Here is a 22,948-nt window from a genome sequence, read left to right as displayed (position 1 = left end):
TTGACGAAGCGCTATTGAAGATAAAGGACTTAAGGTTAGCAGGTAGAAAACGGAATATATATGTGGTTGGAAGGGACAGAAATAATCAAGTAGCAACATTTAAAGAGCTTACCTCCTATATAACCGAAAATGGGACACTAGATCAAAAAATTGATTATTCTGTGATCTGAAAATCCGGAAAGGGCTGAAACAAAAGATATAAAAGAGTGTGGTGCGGTCTGCGTTGGTGTACGGCGGGTGAAGTGTGGCCTGTAAAGAAGAGTCGGGAAAAAAAGGTTAGTTTATATGAAAATGTTATGGTGGATGTTGGGTAAGACTAAAAGAGACAGGATTACAAATGATTTCATTAGGGAACAAACAGTAGGGGTAACGACAGTCTCAAAAAAGATTTATGAATAAAGACTGCAATGCTTTGGTCATGTCAGATATAGAAATAAAAACTATGTGGGACGAAGGATAGAGCTGCTAGAAGTTAAAGAAAAGAGAGGTAAAGAAATACCAAGACGAAGATGGAAGAACGGTATAGCAGAGAACTTAAGGGAGAAAGGTTTTGGTAAAGAAGCCATACTTGACAGAAAGAAGTGGCGAAGATAAGTAAGGAACAGCAACCTCTAAAAAGAAAAAGCTAAGAAAAAAGAAAAAGAAGGAGCGGTTTTTGTAATTTTATTTTATAAGTTGTTTTAAAGCGATTCCCGAAACGTTAAAAACAAAACAGTTAAGTTTATATGTAATTATTCTTAAGAAATATTAAATAGTCAGTGTGAAACATGCCACAAGAAAATAGTTTCAAAGCTCTAAGATATCTTAAAATTTTGAATGGACCTGAAACAATATAGTACAAGTAATTATAAAGACTTCTTTAATAATATCTTACTTTATACTTAAAATTATCTAAATAATCTAACTTAATTAAGAAAGGTCATTTTCTCTAAAATTATAATTCTACTTTAAGTAAAGTTTTTGAACAATAGTCGGTAAATATATAATTATGTAATCGACTAGTGTAGCTGCTGGGATTTGCTTATAAAATCATTTGAACCGTATGAAATATAGTTTATAAAAAGTATTTATAGCGCATGTATCTCGTCAAATTTCGTAAGGATAGCATTACAAATATTTTTAGAATAATCCCTAAAACTTGTAATAAATAATACAAACAAAAATCCACTCCTGCTTTTGTTCTCTTTACCCTTTTCGGAGTTTTTGCAGTCCTGCCACAATTCAGAGGGAGCAACGATTAATTTTAATTACTTACCGGTCCAAATTGCTCGAAGTAACTTTTCACGTCTTCTAATGTTGTAGGTGCAGATAAGCCGCCCACGAATATTTTTTTCGTCCTGGTTACCATCTGAAACAAAAACATTGAGGTCAAACTCGAACGTGAAAAACTTAGCTTGTAATTATGTTAGATAGGTTGGTAATTAATTTCCTTTGGAAGTTTATACAAAGAGGTTTGATCTAAGTAGTATCAATGAATAAGTGCAAATGTTTTCAATGGTTGGTGATATATTTTTATTATATAATAGTGATTCTTTTAATAAATAGGGATATAGTGTGTCAACTACTTATGGAATTAAATTATTTCTATACTTAATCTTATATGACTAATTAACTGTCATTAATCGATAGAAACCATTTTAAATTTACTTTATTTGAGCATAAGTAATGGGATGCCATGATGATCCCAAAAGTATAGATTGGTTACAGCAAAAAAAAATATTTTTGATATTTTTATAAACTGTATAAAATAACGAAGAAATATATAAATATATATTCGATATAATTCAATATTAACATCAAAGTAACTTAAAATTTCCTATATAACAAAAAGTTAAGATACTGTTTTTACAGAAAATACTGTTATATAGAAAATTGTACACATCTTCGGTAGTTTTGTACTTATTTTGTAACAATATTATCGTCATCGTTTTACGTTTGCTCTGTGCCTAACCGGTCTTGGTATGTAATCTGAGACATACCTACTTGTTCTGTGGCTAAGTGTTAATTAGTCACTTACCGCTTCTTGGCCTGTAACCCAGAACATTCTTTTTCTTTAGCGGATGTGTTTATTAACACACACACACAATATATTTTTATTTAAATTAAACCTGTCTTTTACTGAGTCTGCTATCTAAAAGAGCTACTGGTTACAATTAAAAAAAAAACACATTATCTATGAAAACTTTTTTTTTATTTTAACCATATTTTATTTCAAATTCCTTATTTTAAGCCTCGGTAGTAGTTATTTGTCGTAACATTTTTGCCCTTGCCCAGTTGATTTTTTATTATCCACAAAACATCGTGTTGATGAACACTTGTATCTTTATTGCGTAGATGATCAGTATTAGTATAAGGGTAGTCATATAGAATAGATTTTAATTTCACGCAAGTCAAAAGCCAAAATTGTATGCCAGCCTTATCCGGCTTATTATTTGAAATGTACTGTGTGAACGGGCACCTGGTTTTAGAAGACCGTAGTTGAGTCAACCGGGAATGAACCTCACCACAGTGAGGTTCATTCCCGGGTTGTAATATGCACCACTATTTTCTATAAATCCATTCCAAACTGCAGAGGCTGGAGTAAACGTGTCGGTTTTTAATCGTTCAGATCTCGATTATTTTATGTTAAATCTGAGATATTTTATAATATCCTTAAATCTGTCTTGTGGCATAGTTTGCCTAAAAAAACTGAGGACCACACTGTTCTTGTCCATAATGTTGACCACAAGATGTTGGTGGAAATTTTTTTTACTCCTCTTGCGTACATAATAGCAAGGGCAGGCTCCAGTTCTTCCAAATCTACAGTCCATGTGTCATTTTTCAAACATCAATATGCCTCTGTAATAATACATTTTTGTATATGACGCAACATGCTTTAGTTCATTATAGGGTGCTAAGCACTTGCCACATAATTATTCTTCACGTTCCTTTTTGGTTACGAAGTAGGACCTGACTCCTCTCGACTCGAAATATTGTGCTCAGCGCGGCATCCTATAATGACAGTTAACATTCGATGAGTATAAAGAAACTAAAAATTATAATCTTATCAGAACCACTAACTTTTCATGTTGCCTTTCGATTGTTCGCTGTCTCCGATTGAAATAGCTTTTGCTTGTTGACTTCTTTTTCTGTAACGACTTGACTTACATCCAATTAAATTCACAATAATATTAACTGAATCGTCTTGTTAAGAAGTAGAAGCAATGTTTACACATAAATGTGAACATACACTGATGAATGATTCTTGTACCATAAAACTTTCTAACTGATCTGAAGTATCAGAGTCACTTGAATCACTTTTGTAGTGGTACGTATTCTTCATCGTCTGATTCATTATTTTCTTCAAATTCAGATTCGCCTCCCGAAACATCTTCTACTTTTTGTATTTTTTCAAGAAGTTTAATTTCTGATAGTCCACGTCGAGACATTTTTACAGTCGTCTTAAATTTTCACAAGTTAAAGAATGTTTCAATATTCCACAAACGAGAATCAGCAGAATCTATCTAATAAAGCGCACAATAAACAAAAAACTTTCAAGGAATAAACACGATGTAATAAAAGATCTAAGAACAATCGTACATAAAAAATATAATTTTACTCATCCGACATAGAGTTGAAAGAAAGAATCGTCGAATTTCCGAGAAAACTACAATAACTGACACAGTACCAGTGTGGCCCCTTCAGACTTCTATGGCAGGTTTGTTAGAAAAAACCATTTAATAAATTTAGTAAACAATATTTTTTTTGTGTTAAATAAGACTTTGTATCAAAATATTAAAAGTCATATGAATATGAAATTATTATTGCCCCAAATAAAAAAAACTACAATAACTTCTAATCGCAACAGGGGCCAAATTGGGCCCTCTGACTTTCTAGTGTTAAAAAATATTATACATTTTTTTTTCCAGTAATATTCACCGTTTTCGTATTATTTCATGTTGAGTTTTTAAAATTTTTCGTTAAAGACCAAATTGTCAACAAGTTATAACTCGGTTTGTGTTAGACTTATATCAAAAGTATAATTAGGAATCTCTTTGTTTTTTTATTAAATTGATTTTTATCCTTTTAAATCTAAAAGTATTGATTTTTAGAACAAAATTTATCTAGAACATCTTTCGTTTAGAATATAATATGCTTATATTTTCTTGGAAATATTTTTAATATAAAGGTACCTTCCCTCTAGTTAAGTTGGATTTTACCCCCAAGGTAACTTGGATCTATGCACTCTTCGGCATAGGATATATTTGTAAGTACTTACTCGTAAAATTTCAAGAAAATCGATGAATGTTGATGAAATTCAGAGTTAAAAACCTTGGTATTCTGCACTATTATTTTATATACAATACATACTAGTATATTACGTATATTACGCAAGATAATAAACAATTCATTAAATAGTGGTTGATTTGAGTAGATACGGTAAATTCAACAATTATCCCTCTAGCTATTGTCTATTTCCATGAATGCTAATCAGTTCCTCTTTTATGAACATATCTGACAAATATCAGCGTTGACTGTTCCGAATATAATTAAGTTTCCAGAGACGGAGAAGAGCTATATTACAAGAACTCTGATTGTAGATATTACCAAACAGTGTATACAATAATACGAGTATGTGTCATGTATATCAAAAGTAAATCCACTTTTTAAACAGATATTTTTAAACTAACTCCTTTCCTTAATTTCAAATGATCAACGTATACAGCATATTATCCTAAAATCAGTCACGCATGCTGAACATAAATATATTGATGAATGTAATGGAAAAAATGAAGGTTGGTTATATATAAACGCTGTTCTTAAAGCTATCTTTGTCCGGTATGGAGAGGTACATCTCTCTCTTCAATCCTGACTCCCCGGAGGAAGTGTAGTGGTCAGCGTTATCTTGTGTATTGTGCGTCTCCAAAGATCTTTATCTCTGGTCATTTCTTCTAACTCATGCATAGGTTTGATACTTCTTTTGCCAATTGGGGACTGATCTCTCTGTAATCTCAGTGTAATTCCCAGGTATTTTGTTTCCATTACTTGGTCAATACTAATGCCATCAATTTCTATTTTACATCTGGTTGGTTCTTTGCTGACTACTATTGTTTTAGTTTTCTGAGATGAGATTGTCATATTAAATTCTTTTACTCTTATGTTAAATCCATGGACCAGTCTTTGCAGACTGTCTTCAACTTGGGCTATCAATATTGCGTCGCCTGCGTAACAGAGTAGTTTTATTTCTTTGTTTCCTATTCTGTATCCTCTTCCTTTATTAACGCTTTTGATGATTGAATTGAAGAGCATGGGGCTCAATAAGTCCCCTTGTCTTATTCCGCTACCTACTTCCATAATTTCTGTAAGTTGTCCATCTATTCTGACTTCCATTTTATTCTTTTGGTGGATGTTTCCGATAGTTTTTATAATATACAAAGAAACTTCTTTAGAAGATGGATTACATCTTTGAGTCTTACTATTGGAGACTTACTTACTATGAGAATATTAAGCAGTTGATCAACTTCATTTTTAGAGTTCGTGAAATCCTTCCATATTTTGGCCATCTTTCCTACGGCGACTTTTGCTACATTACATCTACTTTTATTTCTTTCAGTAGTGACCCTGTGTTTGTGATCAATGATCCCAGATATAAATATGAGCTCACAAGCTCAAATCGGTCAATCGTGCTTTTGTGTGGATGATTGTCATGTAGTCTATCCACTATCATGATCTTTGTCTTTGATATGTTTAACTGCAGACCAAATTTTTGACTTTCGTTTTCAACCAGTCGTATCAGATTAATTAACCTTTCTTGACTATTTGCGAGAAGGGCTGTGTCGTCTGCAAAATGAAGGTTATTTATTTTTGACCATTTATTAAGATGACCTTTTCTTATCTTTGAAGCGTTCTTCTCATAATATGCTCCCCACATAATTAAATAATTGTGGAGAGAGTATACATCCTTGTCTGACATCTTGTTCTAGATAAAATTCGTTTAAGAGGGTGTCAAGCACTTTAATTGTTCCAATAGTGTGTTTGTATAGTTCAGTTATAAGTTAAATTAAGTGCTGTGATACGCCTACTTCTTTTAGTATCTGCCAACAACTGTATAGTTTTGGGTTTCATTGCCAGAGAAATACGTGTTTTAAAATAGCCCTCTACTAACCAATGTGTTTCAGCTAGTCCAGAGATTTCAATGTTATGCCTTGCCAGGTCTCTTTCAATAATTGACAGCTTACCTGTGATTGTCTTTAGCCCTTGTACGTTCCATGTTCCGACATTAATTTTATGAGTTTTAATTTCTATGAACCAGTAGCTGGATTTCCACACGATGCCTTATCACTAACATTCGCATAGCCAGTGACCAATTTCGCACTCCTTGACCAGGACTCAAGGTAGCGCCGGTCGACATCCAGACTACGTGACAATATCCGAGGCATTCTCTTAGACATCACACATAACTTTCTTGGGAATGATAATGCAATGGATTCCTCTACCCTATTGCATCGCAGTATCACAACCATGCTGCTGAGACAGCTCCGCTTGTGAAAATTCAATGATAAGCCGGTCCAGTACCAGTTTCTATGTGCCTTATCTTGGCACTCCTGACCTTCGTCAGGAATATTTAACGATCTTCCGGTCGAAGTGGGAAGGGAAGGGTATATAAAGGTTAGATGGAGTACAGGATTGGGACCTCTTTTATCCTAGGGGGAGCTTAGGAAAAAAACAGTAGTTAGAGTAAAGGCAGGGTTGCCAAGTCCTGAAGTAGTCTGTCCTTTCCTGGGAACTGTAAAAGAGTACAACCCGTTACCGGAGAGGTACATAACGAGGTGCAAAATGTTACACTAATCTAACTATAGTCTGGCAAATATTAAATGAAATTAGTCATCAAATATCACGCACCGTACGTGGAGAAAAATAGCCAAAATCACGTGCCCATCATAAATTCTATGAAATTTTGAATTTGATCATTGGCGGTTAGTAAGAAACTATCTTTCCTTGCTGGTCACTTTACATTGTAACAAAAAAATATTATTTTTCTACTTATAATGATAAGAATAATACATTGGATCTAGTTTATAAAACTAGTTCTCACTCACATTAATACTGTGTTGACTGAGCGAAAGTCGACTATACAGCTAAAGATATAAAATACTCAAATTGTTATGTTTTTTATTTCAGAAGGGTATTCAATTATTTAGTCTGTCAATAAAAAGAGTACTAGCAACCGCAGATGCGTGTTTGGTTTGTATGTACATAATGTCTTTTAAAAACATTACAAAACATTATGTCAAGATGTGGTTACACTCCAAAATAAAGACACAAGAGATGAATGACTTTCATTTTATTAGCCATATATGTCAATAAAAAACTATAAATTCCGTCAAAGAAAAAACTGAAATATAAAGTGAACGTTTAACTTGCTTGTTATAATGAAGATTTGAAATTAAAACCTAGTTTTTGTTGCCGCTTTTGTAGATCTTGAAAATTTTGATAGAATTTCCCAGTTCTTTTTTTCCTACGGCCTCTTCTGAAAGAGCAATATGATGTCCTGAATAACTACTGTAGTTTCCAAGTTTTAAGTTATATAAGATCATAATGATCTTACTATAGTTTATTTTTATGAACGAGAGAGTAATTAGCATAATTTTAACTGGTAGCTCCGACCACTCCATGGGCGTGCTCAAGATTAATTGAAAAATTACTTTGAATAATTGTAAAAAATAAATGAATTATTTCAGTGTTATAAAGTGTTATGTGTATGTGAACAAAAGTGACCTTTTTTATCACACACTATATTAGAACTGACTGGCCTACATTAAAAAGGGTTTTAAAAAATTCACATTTTTTTTAATTTTTAAAAATTACAAAAGACAAAAAGAGTTTTTAAAACCGTCTAAGGTATGTTAAATAGATGAATAAAAATATTAATATAAAACTTACAGCTACTTGTTATAAATCCAAATCAGATTCAGAAGATGAACTTTCAGAACCAAGATTTATAATAACTGGCTTGATCATTTTATCAGTAATATTGTCCAGCTTCCACATTTTTTCCTCTTCTTTAATAGTGTGATTTACTGCCTTTTCCCAGTTTTCAGGTTTTACATTATTTACGGCCTTCAAAAACAACTGTTTAACATCATGAATTTTAAAAGTGGTATTTTTTCTTGAAACTTCACTCTTTATCTGTGCCCATACCAGTTCAATCGGGTTTAATTCACAATGATATGGTGGTGATCTAAGTACTGTCATTCCACGATTTTTGGCAATTTCATCAATTTCGTATTTTTTAAATTTTTCTTTATGAAGGGCACACAACGAATAAAGTTCCTTTCTTATAGATCCGGGATGGTACGTAATATTTTTTGAACTCAGCCAATTCTGCAAGTCTTTTTTTAACCACTTGGTTGTGGGCAGTCCTTCTATAAGTCTGGAGTGATAACTTGCATTATCCATTACTATTACACAGGTCTTAGGAAGAAGATCTATCATTTGTTCAAACCATTCTTGAAAGACATCAGCGTTCATGTCTTCATGGTAGTCACCGGTACGAGTTGATTCAAAAGTTAATAAACCACCTTCAACAAAACCGTCTGAACTGCCAATGTGTACTATTATCAGCCTGCGTCCCTTTCCTGATGGTGGGTTTAAACCAGTAGATAAGTTATTTACAAAAGCGTGCCTTTGACTTGTAACAGTTTGATCCTGCCAAAATTTATTTGGTGTATGACCCTCGTTGATCCATGTTTCATCAAGATAAAATATTTTTCTTTTTTGGTTTCTCATTTCCTTTATGGTTCTTAGAAAATGTCTTCTCCATATGACAATATCGCTTCTTTCTAATAAAATAGACTTTCTGGGATTCTTTTTCCAGCGGAAGCCTATTTCTTTTAAAAGTTTCCATAACGTACTTCGACTCATTTCTGGGTAATCCTTATCATCTCGAACTGAGACAAGAACTTTATCCAATGTTGGAAATTCTTGTCTAAAGAAGAATTCATGCACTTTCCGTCGAAGTCCTTCTTTAAAATGATATTCTATTTGAAATTTTGGTTTCCCTGGAGCATTACGTGGCATTTGAAAACTACCACATTTCTCTTCTTTAATAACTCTGTAAATCGTAGATTTCCCAACACCAAGTGTACTGCTAACTAACTCAACGGTCTCATCAACACTTTCACATAAACGTTTGTCTGTAAATGATTTAAAACAATTAAATATTAATGTTTTTTCATTATCTGTTAGAGGACCAATTTTTCGTCGTTTACACGGCACTTCCAAATTTTCCATAACACTAGTATACACAATAAACTGCACCTTGCAACTGAAGTACCTATTTTTAGTGAACTGTTAAGAATTTTGGATACGCCACTTGGACCTTCCTACAAAATGGAAAAACCCACTATCACATTTTCTGTGGAATAAGTTTAGAAGGTAATTATCTAGTCAATTACTGTCGTAGATTCCTGGAATTAAAGAATTAAATGTTTGATTGTTGAAACCCTTACTTTGTGGAATGCACTCATTTCAGATAAAATAAAACGTTTTATTTTATCTAAAGAATTAAACTTTATTTTGCAAATAGGCAAAGAATTAAACTTTATTTTGCAAATAAATAAAATAAAACGTTTTATTTTATCTAAAGAATTAAACTTTATTTTGCAAATAGGTAGGTACTTATTAAACTTTTATTGGTTATATATAACCAATAAAATAAACATCTTACATTTCTTGCAAATTCATTAGTACCTGTTAACCGCCATCACTCCGACACTGGTAACCTTATTTAGGGATTAGTAACCCTCACAACTATTGTATTCTATTCTGCTCCAACCTTTATACCTGGTGGTCATACTCAATTTAAAATTGTTTTCCTATATACTTCTGTAAATTTGTTGACAAATATCTGTTTTTCATTGAGTCACCCGTATCAACAGTTTAGGGATTTGCATACATAATTTATTGTTTTATTACTCTCTCATACATAAAAATACACTATAAAACAGGATATTTCTATCAGATTTTACCAGGTATGGTTATTAAGGCAGTAGCAGGTGTTGCAAATATAGAAACATTAATTTTAAACAAATTTACCTATTTTTTAATTTGCTTACGCCGTACTTTATATTGCCGAGAAATAAGTCCAAAAATCTTTTTGGTTCTTTTATAGAAGTAAACTTTGCCTGGCCCTTAGAATTATTATTATTAAAGAATCGCAAATCTGTATATTTTCGCTGCACAATGGATTATAAGCTTATTTACATATGTACTCGAAATAAAGTTTATACTAAATAGATTAAGATTTGTCTATTTTTTTTAAATAGCAATAAATATATTTTTTTTAATTTTAAAAAACACCATAAATTAAAAATAAGTTGTTGAATTCGCTACCGTAAAATTCAAGAATATTAATTCTGCCATAGATCATAGAAATTGTTTGTAATTGTGAAAACTTTATACTCGGTGCAGCAAAATTAACTTTTACCGTATCTTGTTCATCATTCATAATTGTTTTTTAAGTATAATAATAATAGTGGATTTTTTTTCGACTGTGATGCATAGATCGCAAAAAAACAAAAAAATTTATGTGCAAGGGCAAAATCTGATGAACTATGGGGGATTATAGCCTTGCCATTTTATTTGACGTACTGTTGTGACTAACAGGATTTCTGAACGAATGAGTAGTGAGGATATCGCGGTCGCAGGCTTTGTATCTGTCCTAAATAGGTCTCAGTTCAATCTAGGTCTCTATCCAATCCGGGTACTGCAGAGGAATCTTCAGCAACGTAAGGCATTTTCCAGTTAACAGTTAACTTCAAGCACCAGCAAGAAGCGCTATTACCTGGCTTGACAATGGCAAGTGCGACCTTGTCGAAACGTCGTCAACATAACCCGGTTTTCCGGGTTTGACTCCGCGTTAAATAATTATTTTCGTTTTGAGAAAAACCATTATTTTGACGATGTTTAGGCAAGGTCGCACGTGCCTAATGTTAAGTCAGGTAGTCACGCTTTTTGCGGGTGCTTGAAGTGAAAAAACTTTTTTGATGAAACGATCGATTTGATTTCGATTCACTAATTTGTTTGCAAAATAAATATTTGAAATATTGAAATATTTTTAAATCGATTTTCCCTCCTCTGAGGGTGCGTTTTAGGGGAAAGCCAGGAGTAGGAGTGGTAGCGTGTGATTTTTAGAGGTCAAATCTCTGACGACTGGACTATATTAGAAATATATTTATTAATATGACACTTGTGGAAGAAATACAACGATTCTACAACGATCTTCAATCAAAAATAAAGATTAATAACCAGTGCTTCGAGAATTTTGTGGTAAATAAGGTACTAAGGCAAAAAAGCAGTCTGTCTATAGTATTCTTCAAAAACTACCTGAATAAGGCACTGAAAAAATGAAGGAGATTATGTGCTAAAATGAATATACCATTAAACTACGAAACAGCCTTAAATACGCTTCATTTCATGGACGATCAAGTAGTAATCGCACAAGACTAGTAATATATATCGCACAAGACTAGTAATATCTATAGTTCATTACAAAGCAATTAATACAAAAATACGAGCGATGAGCTCTAAATGTTAATTCAACAAAAACTAAATACATGTGCATAGGAGCAGCTGACAACAATCAACTAACTTGGAAGATTAAAATGTAATTTTATCACGTTTCAAATATATCTATTTGGGAATAAAGATGGAAAGAAATTGACGCACTAAAACAGAGAGCGAAGAAAGAATTATAAAAGGAAAAAAAACAATAGGCGTACCGAATTCATTACTCTTACAAAAAACTGTCTCCAAACAAAAAAAGATACAGATATACAACAGTATTTTATGTAGTGTATGAATGTGAAACCTGGCAATCAACTAAGAAAACTAAACAAATCGAGTTCATCTGGTGTTGACGGAGAGATTATAGATAGCAGATCTACCGAAGTTTTGAGGACTCATATAGAACTCGTAAATGGAAGATGTAGAGGAATTCAAGTGACTGCAGAACGACCATTGTAGAAATACGACTTCCAATAAATGAAAAACTCACTTGTGTAGAATTACCCAAATAGTGATGTTTGACCATGTCTACACTTACTTTAATACACACGTAAGAATATTGTAATTAATAGTGTGTTAATCATAAATAAACATAAAAATTTAATAATGCAGAACAATTCAATAAAAACCTAAAATTTTTGAATTAATTCACTTTCCAAGAATGCCTCCGTCATTCTTGGGAATTGAGTGGGGATTGACTGCGTCAATTTTTTTAAACTGTCAATTAAATTAAATTATTAAATTATTCATATTAAAAGGTAAGATTTGTATACAATCTACGAGAACAAAGTATGAGGGAGTTCATGTAGAATAATAGATAGTAATGAAAATGCAAAAACTGCTCAACCAAAGTAAATAGAGAAAAATCAATTGGAAGATTAAGTAACATGTACATGAGTCTATAGTTCTACGAAATAAGTAACCCAGAGCCGCAAGCCACCATCTCTTGCGGCGGTGCTCAACAATATATGAAAGAAAACAGAAAAAAAAAACATTTGGAAGATTAAGTAACTTGGACATGAGTCTATGGGTCTATGGAATGAGTAACACTGAGCCCCAGCCACCACCTCTTGCCGTATTGCTCATGAATAGGTCGATTCAATACATCAGCGTAATATAGTCTAAGTAGAAGTTCCGATCGAATGTTAAACTAATACGTTAGCCGTTTTGTTTGCAATCATCGAACGACCCATCAGAAAAGGTGGGTGCTAATGGGTAACAATATAACTACCTGTGAAAGTTGGGAGCCAATGTATAACAATAAAACTTACAACTTTCCTTAATAGTCAATTGTTAGGCCTCGTCTAGCTTAGTCTCTTAGGTTTGAGGACGTTTTATCTTAAAAATAAATCCGAAAAATGAGTTTGGCTGGGACAAATAAACTAAGATATTAACAAATTATATTTATTATACAAAAAAATGCAATTGTAATTTTCATGTTAAATAAATAAAGCAAATGCTGCCAAGTTCAGCATATCTGCTATGCTGCTGGAGTTTCATTCCTCTTGATGGTGGCTTTAGAACTACCATTCATAATGTTAGTTATGGTAGTTAATGGTAATTAATGGTAGTTAGATTCATAAAGTTCCATCCATGTGGTATCGATATGTCCCACCAAAAGGTGGACAAAGAAAAATTAATAAGGCCAAAAAACTAAAATAATAAACCTTGAGTTAGCCACTTCATACGTTTTAAAATCTTATAAGTGTCTACTTTTGCTTATTGATTTAATATCATGTAAGGAAACTAAAGAAGTTCAAACTATTTGATCTAGTGAAGTGTCGTGGTGTTAGTTTTATTCATTTATTAACTTTCTTTTTTATTTTACTTTTATTCTTGCCATATGAGATTTAAATTATATATCTAAATTTATTAGCAAAAACATCTCTTTAACTGAATTAAAGATAAAACAAAATATTTCCTCCACCATCATCTAGAAGGCTTAGGAATGAAGACTGATATTACAGAAGTTAAAAGTTGCCAACTGACAAATGTATTTTGCTGACTGGATTGGATCAGAAAAATAAATTTCATTCTGTTCTAAGGCATACAACAAAACGAGGTATGAATGAAATAAATTTGAATACAAAGTGAAAATTAAAACTGAAATTGAGATTATGACAGAATATTTAGTAAACAGAAAGCTTATTAAAGATTTTAGCGAAAAATATTTTTAGAATAAAAGTAAAATAGAAGAGAAAGTTAATAAATAAATAAAACTAACACCACGACACTTCACTAGATTAAGTAGTTTGAACTTCTTTAGTTTTCTTACATGATATTAAATCAATAAGCAAAAGTAGACACTTATATCTCAAACTGCCGAAATTACCAGAAGAATAAGTTTAGCGTGGTCAAGATTTGGAAAACTGAGTTGGATCTTAAAAAGCACTAAAATAGAACAGTATTTGAAAACCAGAATTTACGATCAGTGTATCCTCACGCATGGTTCACAGATGTGGACACTCTCCAAGTCCAATATGGATAAAATAGTAAAAGCACAAAGAGCGATGGAAAGATCAATGCTCGGGGTGAGACTTATAGACAAAAAAAAACAAACAAATGGATTAAAAGCAAAACGAAAGTAAAAGACGCAGGAGAACATGCTACCAAATTAAAATGGAGCTTCGCAGGACACAATGCCCGACTAAAGGATAAGAGATGGAACCACGAAATACAACATGGTTGAAGAAGAAGAAGAAGACACTTATATGCATTAAGAATATCAGAATTAATTAGGAGAAAATCATAGGCTAAACCAAAAAAAAAAAAAAGAACTTTTCATTTTTTTTATAATTTAGAAGAAATAATTCTTAATCATTAATAATAATGATAATAAATAATTCTGATCGGAGTTAAACATACAGATCGATGATAGTTTAAGCGATAATTACGATTCAATTTATTGTTTACGATTCTCGATATCAACTTCTTAGTGCGCTTTCAGTCATTATATATTGGATTATATCATTTTAGTCATTTGGAACGAACTAATATTCTAGTACGTCTCTGTCACATTTCCTACATTACATTATCTCCCACAATTCGATGCACCCAATACCATCACCAAATATTACGAATGGCTTATCTGCGTAGTCACAACAAAGCCGCGTTTAGATATTAAGTATTCAATTAAATCTCACCCAGCTTGTTTATCTGCTTGTTCAACTAAGATATCTCTATCGTGTTTTCAACGAACGATATCATGGATCTGTCGAGGCGGAGGAACTGCTCATGCAGCTTTAACACACCGACTTCATACATCTTAATACACTTCGAGAAATACGCTGGAGACTTGGAGAGTAAAAATTAAGATGAGGTTTTCGTGCTAGTTACAAAGTATTTATTAAAATGTAAATTGGATTAAAAGGAGACTTATAATTATAAAATAATTTATAAATTATGTTAATAGTTTAAGAATATCACGTTTTTTAACTTTGTTTGACTAAACTTGTGTTACTTCTTTTATACGCGGGAAAAAACAAAGGTTGATATTTTATTAAATCCAATGATCTTTTTCGGATGCGCATTTTAGATCTCGTTTTAGCTATCACATTATTGCTGTCAAAGTAATGACCATTTCTCTACCATCCCGTTAATGTAAATTTTTCATCCTTGATTTAATTATGTTTATTTTTATTATATTTTTTTGTCAATTTTTAAAACTACATACCAATAATCCTTCCTAAGGCAAATCAATATTTATCCCAAATTCTTATAAGGAAGAGAGTTTTAGGTTAAAATAAATTTCATATTAAAAGGATTCCATATCATAATATTTATTAAAATACACTTTAAATATTGAGAAAGATCAAGAAAATTTACAGGAAACTTGATATAATAGATGTAGGCGCCACATATATTGGCGACGCAATTTTATTCTACCAATACGACTATTAATAAGACTTTAATACTTTCCTTTTTGACTTTTAGTTAAGGTAAATGTAAATAATAAACTTATTTTCAACGGTGTGATGGGTAGCTCTTTCGGGGCAACAGACTCAGTAAAACACAGGTTTGAAATAAAAATAAATCTATTAAGTATATATATACAATAAATAAAAACTAAAAAAAAAAAAGAATTCTACGTTGTATACTTATAAAACAAAAATAAAATGAATTCTACGTTTCCGTCTGGGTCCCGCGATGAATGAATTCCCCGGCAAACGTCTAAAAAAAAAAGAAATTAATTAGTACTACTAATATACTCGCTTTCGCTTCAATTCAGCGAAAGCTCCGAATATGCTCGCAAACAAAATATTTAGCTGTGCAGACCCGCGGCAATGTTCAATACACAATGCCGACGGGTTCCGCTTGGCTAAGGACAGAGTATGATCCTCAATACGGAAATCTCTGTCCCGGTTGGTTCTGTGCAGATCCACGGTAATGCTCAATACGCAATACCGATGGGTTCCGCTTGGTTAGGGACAGAGTATGATCCTCCATACGGAACTATCTCTGTCCAGAATGACTCGCTGGTTCACTACACCGGCGAGTCAGGGAGCCTAGAGCGCTAGCTACAAGACTGTCTAATTCCGCTATTCACACGCCTTAAATAGCCGTTTGAATACCACTACGCCGTCACGTTGTAGAAGTGGATGCGCAAATATTGACACTCCCACGGTTCGAACTGTTAAACGATCAGAGCATCGTTACAACGGCAATAAGTTTATACTGGTCCATTTAATTTTTTCTTTTTTAGTTTTCTTAATTTTCATTAGGGTAAAAATGCTTTCGTTAAGCTCTTTTCTTTTCTTCCTCTATTTCCTAAGGATCGGCGGTTTAATAATAATATCACTTTACAGTTTCAAATATTATTTATTTTTGTTTTAAGTTAAATGTAACTTATTTATTGGTTTACAGAGGCCTTACTAATCTTGTGTATCGTTCCAATTTTAGTATAATGTACCGCCGAAGTGAGTAAACGTTATAATATTATCTTGTCATTTCGTTATAAAATAATAGTTTTAAGTCATCACAGAGAATATTACTTTTTGTGTCTGCAGTATATATACCACTTTAAAATATCCAGCTTATCTACAATTAATAACCATTACTTACATTAGAGAGAGAAACTGAAGACGACATGTGAAGAAAAAAAGAAAGCCTTTTTACAATACAGAACACAACAAACAAAACAGGTATAAAACCACGATAAACGAATCAGAAATGAAACAAACTTCATATGTATGTTTCGGGGACCTCAAGAAGGCATTTGAACGGGCCAAATTAAAGAACGTTATCCACTTATTGTACGCATGGAAGATACTTCTAGGAATAATCAAAACTATCGATAATATATACCAAAACAACAAGATAAAAGTAAGAGTAAAAGAATAACTAACTGACCCAATTGAAGCTAGCAATGAAATAAGACAGAGCGATTCCTCGAGTCCTCTATTGTTCAATCTTATAATGAATGAAATATTAAAAAAGTAAGAATTAAAAACGCATATCAAAAATGGGAGGAAAACAGCTTAAAATAATCTGCTATGTAGATGATGCAACACTACTCTCTTAGACTGAAGATGATTTATAACGTATGCTGCAACAATTTAATAAAAATGCTAGAAAATTTAACATGTTAATTTCGTCAAAAAACACAAGAAGAATGGTTATAATAGGAAATTTACTAAGATGTAAATTGAAGATGTAAGGTCAGATAATTGAGGAAGTGATGGACTTTATACATCTAGGCATCACATTATCTAGCTACAGAAAGCTCGAAAGTGGAAGATCAATTAAAAGGAGTAAACAGAAGCTCAGATTGCCCGAATGAAACAATATGGAGAAATAAAAATATCGGAAAAGAAATGATAGAATTTACAAAACAGTCATCAAACCAATAATGACATAGGTGGCAGAAATACGACCTGATACAAAGACAATAAAAATAGTGTTAGAAACAGCAGAGAAAAAAAGTTGAGGGTAAAAAACTATGGGACAGAGCTAGAAGTACAGATATACGACATAGATGTAAGAGGGAGAACATCAAGCACTGGGTAAGAATCAAAAGAGTAGAATGGGACGACCATATAGGCAGAATGACAGCAAATTGAACAGTAAAGACAGCAAGAGACAATTTTCCAATAGGAAGACGATCAGTAGGAAGACTACGAAAGCGATGCAACCACAACTTACTGGAGATACGTTGAAAACCAGACAGTGTCATGTCTACATATAAAGAAGAAGACGAAGAAGAAGACTTACATTCTAGTCGTTACTGTTATTATGTACTACATTTAATGGAAATTTAAATAAACCACAATTCCAATTTAATTGAAAATAGGTAATATTTAAGGTTTTGGCACTTTGGGAACGAATTCAGAGGTGAAAATAGAAACGTCAAATATAATGTTTTTTTTTAATTAAAATTCTATAGATTTTGTATAATTGTCTAAAATTTCACAATAATATAATTTCAAAACAATAATAGGTATCTAGTAATATTATACACCTTAAAACTGTAATATTATTGTCAGCAGCATATATAATCTAAGATCACACCGCAGGATCACTGTGTTCATAACGTAGTTAATCATACTCACATTTTTACATACATTTAAAATTAAGAGAATACATTGATAATGGGTTGCCAGTTAAAAGTGCCCCCAAATATTTTTAATTTAATTAATGGTATTTAATATTTGAACAAAAATTTGATTTTGTTCACTTATTTTTAAATAAAATACGCTGGTTATAGCGTATATGCATGTTTTTATATCAAACTAAACCCATTTTTTCTAATATGATTATATAAAATTGCCTAAAAAAAATAATCGCAAATTAGGGTCGCCAGCTCTTAAAGATGCGGATTATCAAAGATAAAGTAAAATGCAGCTAGCACGTAACGCTACTGATTTGAAGTGTCAGTTGTGTGAGTTTTTAACGCATGCGTCGATACATATAAAATAATATACACAATTATCACTTGTCAAACCAGCATCGTTGCGAGCTAACTCTATTTGACTTTATCTTTGGTACCTTGCGTTTTCAACAACCTGCCACCTAATTTTCGACCATTCTTTCTGGGCCAAACTTATATCATCATATTAAGAATAAAATTAGCTTTAATTTGATAAAAAAAAACATGCACATACGTCACCAGCAGAGTTTTTTATTTAAAACATAAATGAACGAAATCAATTTTTTGTTAAATGTTAAAATTATTAATTGAATTAAAAATATTTGCGGCCACTTTTTAACTGGCTTTTTAACTTTAACATATTTGCTTCTGATTTCTAAGAATTTGAGAAATAGATCTCTGAAGCTTACGAGGTATACCTTGAATTCGTGAACGTTCCTCCAAAATGAAATGAAAAAGACAGCAAAGATTTGATTTCACGTACAAAGCGTCTATGTATCTGTTGATACGTATTTCGACTTAATAAGTCTCATCAGAACAGTTATTCATAGTCGTTCTCAACGTGAAAATTAATCTTTTCTGTCTTTTAAGGAGCAACAATAAAATGGCTTTGTTATGGATGCAATAGCGACATCTGATAGAAAAATCGGTAAGATAGTTTCGAAACAAATTCAGATTTCTGCTTTAATCTGAACCTTCTATTAATTCAAGGTATAACAGACGTTGATAAAGATGTTAATAGAGACATGCGGAATCTAAAATTTGCATTCCACGACATGTCTATCAACTAAGCAGAAATCCTTAACGAATTTGTTTCTTGTACTCATACAGAGTAGATCCGAATAAAATAAAAAAGACAGCAAAGATTTAATTTCACGTACAAAGCGTCTATGTATCTGTTGATACGTATTTCGACTTAATAAGTCTCATCAGAACAGTTATTCATAGCCGTTCTTAACGTGAAAATTAATCTTTTCTGTCTTTTAAGGAGCAACAATAAAATGGCTTCGTTATGGACGCAATAGCGACATCTGATCGAAACTATCTTACCGATGTTCCTCCAAAAGTTCACAAATCAATTTTGCTGCCAAGTTCGTAGCAAACACATATTGTAGTGGTACTTCTTTATTGCGCTTAAAACATTGGAATAAAATATATGAGTTAACCACAGAAATATCCAGGACAGAACAATTTTGTACCTTGTAACACAAACGGAATCGTGCAGTCTCACAGGCTGAGTTAAAATTAAATATATTTAAATCCCTCATATGTATCTATTTTCAAAAGTTTGCGATCTTTCATAAAATGTTAAAGAATATATACTAGTAGGCTAAGTTAATAACAATTTCCCGCAAAAGTTATACTATACAATATCTTTATACGTTACTTATTACAGAAACATGAACGTAGTATTATACCAGTTAATCATTCAGGTTGTATTGGGGTACGAAAACTTTCAAATATTAACGTTTGCATGTTCGAGGAAACTTTTTAACAACGAAAATGGTTTCGTGTCTATCTGGCCGGAACAAAAATTAAGGGCACATCTATATTTATAGGTATTTTCCTTCAATAAATCATAAGACAATCGAATTCCTAGATTTTTAGCTATCAGTTAGTTGTTCAAATATTTAGTAAAAGCGGTAGACCTGATATGCCCTTGAATTTGTAGTGCTCCGAATATATTTTTTAATCGGATGAGTTGCAGTATTGCTATATATCGCTATGGAATTTAGTTTTTCGTACATTTCAAACCCGGAAAGAACTGTCAACGCTTTAAAAACTAAAATGTTAAACTGATTTTTTTTATTAGGGCAACTTTTGTAAGAGATTGTAAAACTGGAATTTGCTGGTTAAACATATTTCTTACTAGAATAAACTAATTTAAAGCGTTTTAGATTATATTAAACTTAATTATAATTTACTTACAAGCAGTAGCTCCTCCACTGTGAAAAATAAGGATAGTATTGTCAGGTCTCTTTAAAAAATTTAAGAAATCATATTTTAACATCAAATTTTACAGCTTTTTATTTTTATTTTATACAGGATAAATACAAGATAACGTATAATCTATTGTATTATCTAATAGACTATAAAAATAAAAGTTAATAAAAAAATCCTAACAAGGACATGAACGAAAAATAAAAAAACTGAAAGTTCTTTGACCCCCTTCTAATTAATATTTTTGAGATGGCTCAGAAAACCTGTTCTTTAGTTTGAATTTGGATCTTAGAAATGAAGCATTCGCCAAGGAAATGTCAATAAATAAGTTTAGAGAAATTTTTCAGAATTTACATTTTTCAGGTAACGCTCGGCTACAAAAAAATATTAGGTTTGCTAAAGTACGACCACTTATAAAACATTTTAACAATTTATTTATAAAATATGTGCCGGTTGGTAAAATATATTGGTATCTGCTGATGAATCTATGGGACTGTACTACAGCCACCATAGCTGCAAACAGCATATTCAAGGAAAGACTATTAGATATGTGTTTAAATTTTGTTCACAGAATGTACCAAATAATTATATTGTGGGGAAAAAGGAACCTTATTGGAAGAGCCTAACTTGGGACTAGGTGGATCTGTTGTTACAACTTTTGCCGAGAGAGGGTAAAACATAACTTTGCAAATCAAAAAGTTTACCTTTAGATTGACAACTTTTTTACTGGACTTCCACTGATAAAGGCCATAAGTGAATTGGGATATGGTTGCACGAGCACCATTAGACATAACAGAATTGGGAAACTGGGATTCATGTACAAGTCCTGATGATATATGCAGTGGAAATAATACCATCGTTCACGTGGCTTTATAAGTCGTTATTCTGGGACAGAAAAACAATGTATCATGGTAGACATACTCCACACAATTCAGCAGTATATTAATCATATGAGAGGTACTGATTTAATGGATAAAAATATCGCTAACTATAGACCAAAACTACGTAACAATAAAAAATAGTGGTGCCAAATTTTTGTACACTTTTTGTCTGCTTTAATCTCTAATGCATTGATTTTATATAGAATTCAAAACCAAATAAAATGCAACTAACGCTAATAAATTTATTAAAAGTATGCGTTCATTGGATTTATTAAGGTTTGTAATAAACATTGTGACAATATATCTACTACTCAATTCTCGACAACCAAAACATGCAATAGAAAGTAGAGAGTAAAACGAAATAAAAAAGCAAGGTAAATAATATATTAAGAGACTTTAATAAAATGAAAACATTTATGGTTTAGAATACATTAAATTTAAGACACCTTTGGTTATCAATTTATTTTGGTATATATGGAAATATTTTCCCCATGTATGTATATTATGATTTGAAGCCCTATTAGACTAACGGGCTAGCTTTATTTGAACAGTATTACAGGAAAAACCGTTGTTTGTTTTAAATTATTGAGGTATTCCAGTGTTACCTCCCTTCTTCTGCTTATAATGGCTGAAATAAGCCAATATTTGTATTGTCTACAAGTTTAGCTTAACGTCAACCTACTTTTTCAATTTGATGGAATATTGTTGAATATTTGAAGTAGATATCGATTTAGATATACGCCCTTTTATTAAAATGCAACAATCAAGCACACATAAGTAGAGCAGTAAAATTGAATGAAATATTATGTTATGAAATAAACAACAACGTTTGTGTCGACACATTACAATGAAATATAATAAATAATATAAAATAGTGTGATGAACATTGTAACAAAACAATAAAATCTACCGTTTTTTTAGTTTTATAATCTTCATTTATACAATTACGATAACTGTTTCACAGGCAACGTATAATGTGTTGATTATAGGCCGATGAGTTATTCATTATTAATTATAATGTTTGTAATTGGAAATAAAAATTCATAAGGCCTTCTCAATTGAAATTTGTTATATTATTTCCTAGATATCTACTGGCAATATCGTATGTGTATGTGTGTGCGCGTGTGTGTATGTGTGTGTATGTGTGTGTCTAATACTAAAAATATATGTTTAAAAATATGTTAAACTTTGAGTCATATTTACACATTTAATTCAACTTATTGATTATTAGCATACTAAATGCAAAACAATAACTTTTCAATACATTTCCAGTAAAAATAAAGAAAATTGAATGCCTCATTACAGAAATATTTGGGAGATATTTATATTATATTGAAGGATAAAAGTAGTAACAATGTTTAAACTTATGTATTATAATGTTGTTTTGATAATTTGCAGGCAGACTGGTATGAAATTGAGCACATAAATATTTCTCCATGTGATGTTTTCAATTAACATTTTCATTTACCATATTTGCTTCTGATTTCCAAGAATTTGAGAAATAGATCTCTGAAGCTTACGAGGTATACCTGGATTTCGTGAACGTTCCTCCAAAAGTTCACAAATCAATTTTGCTGCCAAGTTCGTAGCAAACACATATTGTAGTGGTACTTCTTCATTGCGCTTAAAACATTGGAATAAAATATATGAGTTAACCACAGAAATATCCAGGACAGAACAATTTTGTACCTTGTAACACAAACGGAATCGTGCA

The 22,948-nt window shown here is 31.8% G+C and overlaps 1 protein-coding gene across 7 annotated transcripts in view; it reads right to left on the bottom strand.

Annotated features, from left to right (window-relative positions):
* Rbp6 (RNA-binding protein 6) overlaps positions 1-22,948 on the bottom strand; it is a 1,719,762-nt gene that overhangs the window by 797,428 nt on the left and 899,386 nt on the right. For all 7 annotated transcript variants that reach the window (XM_072525972.1, XM_072525971.1, XM_072525970.1 and 4 more), the window contains one exon: positions 1,256-1,348. In XM_072525972.1, coding sequence (XP_072382073.1) covers positions 1,256-1,348 — 93 coding nt within the window. The remainder of the gene's footprint in view (positions 1-1,255; positions 1,349-22,948) is intronic.

The sequence above is a fragment of the Diabrotica undecimpunctata genome, chromosome 3 (assembly GCF_040954645.1).
Source record: "Diabrotica undecimpunctata isolate CICGRU chromosome 3, icDiaUnde3, whole genome shotgun sequence".
NCBI lineage: Eukaryota > Metazoa > Arthropoda > Insecta > Coleoptera > Chrysomelidae > Diabrotica > Diabrotica undecimpunctata.
Note: the sequence above shows the minus strand (reverse complement) of the source record. Positions and strands in the feature narration are given on the sequence as shown.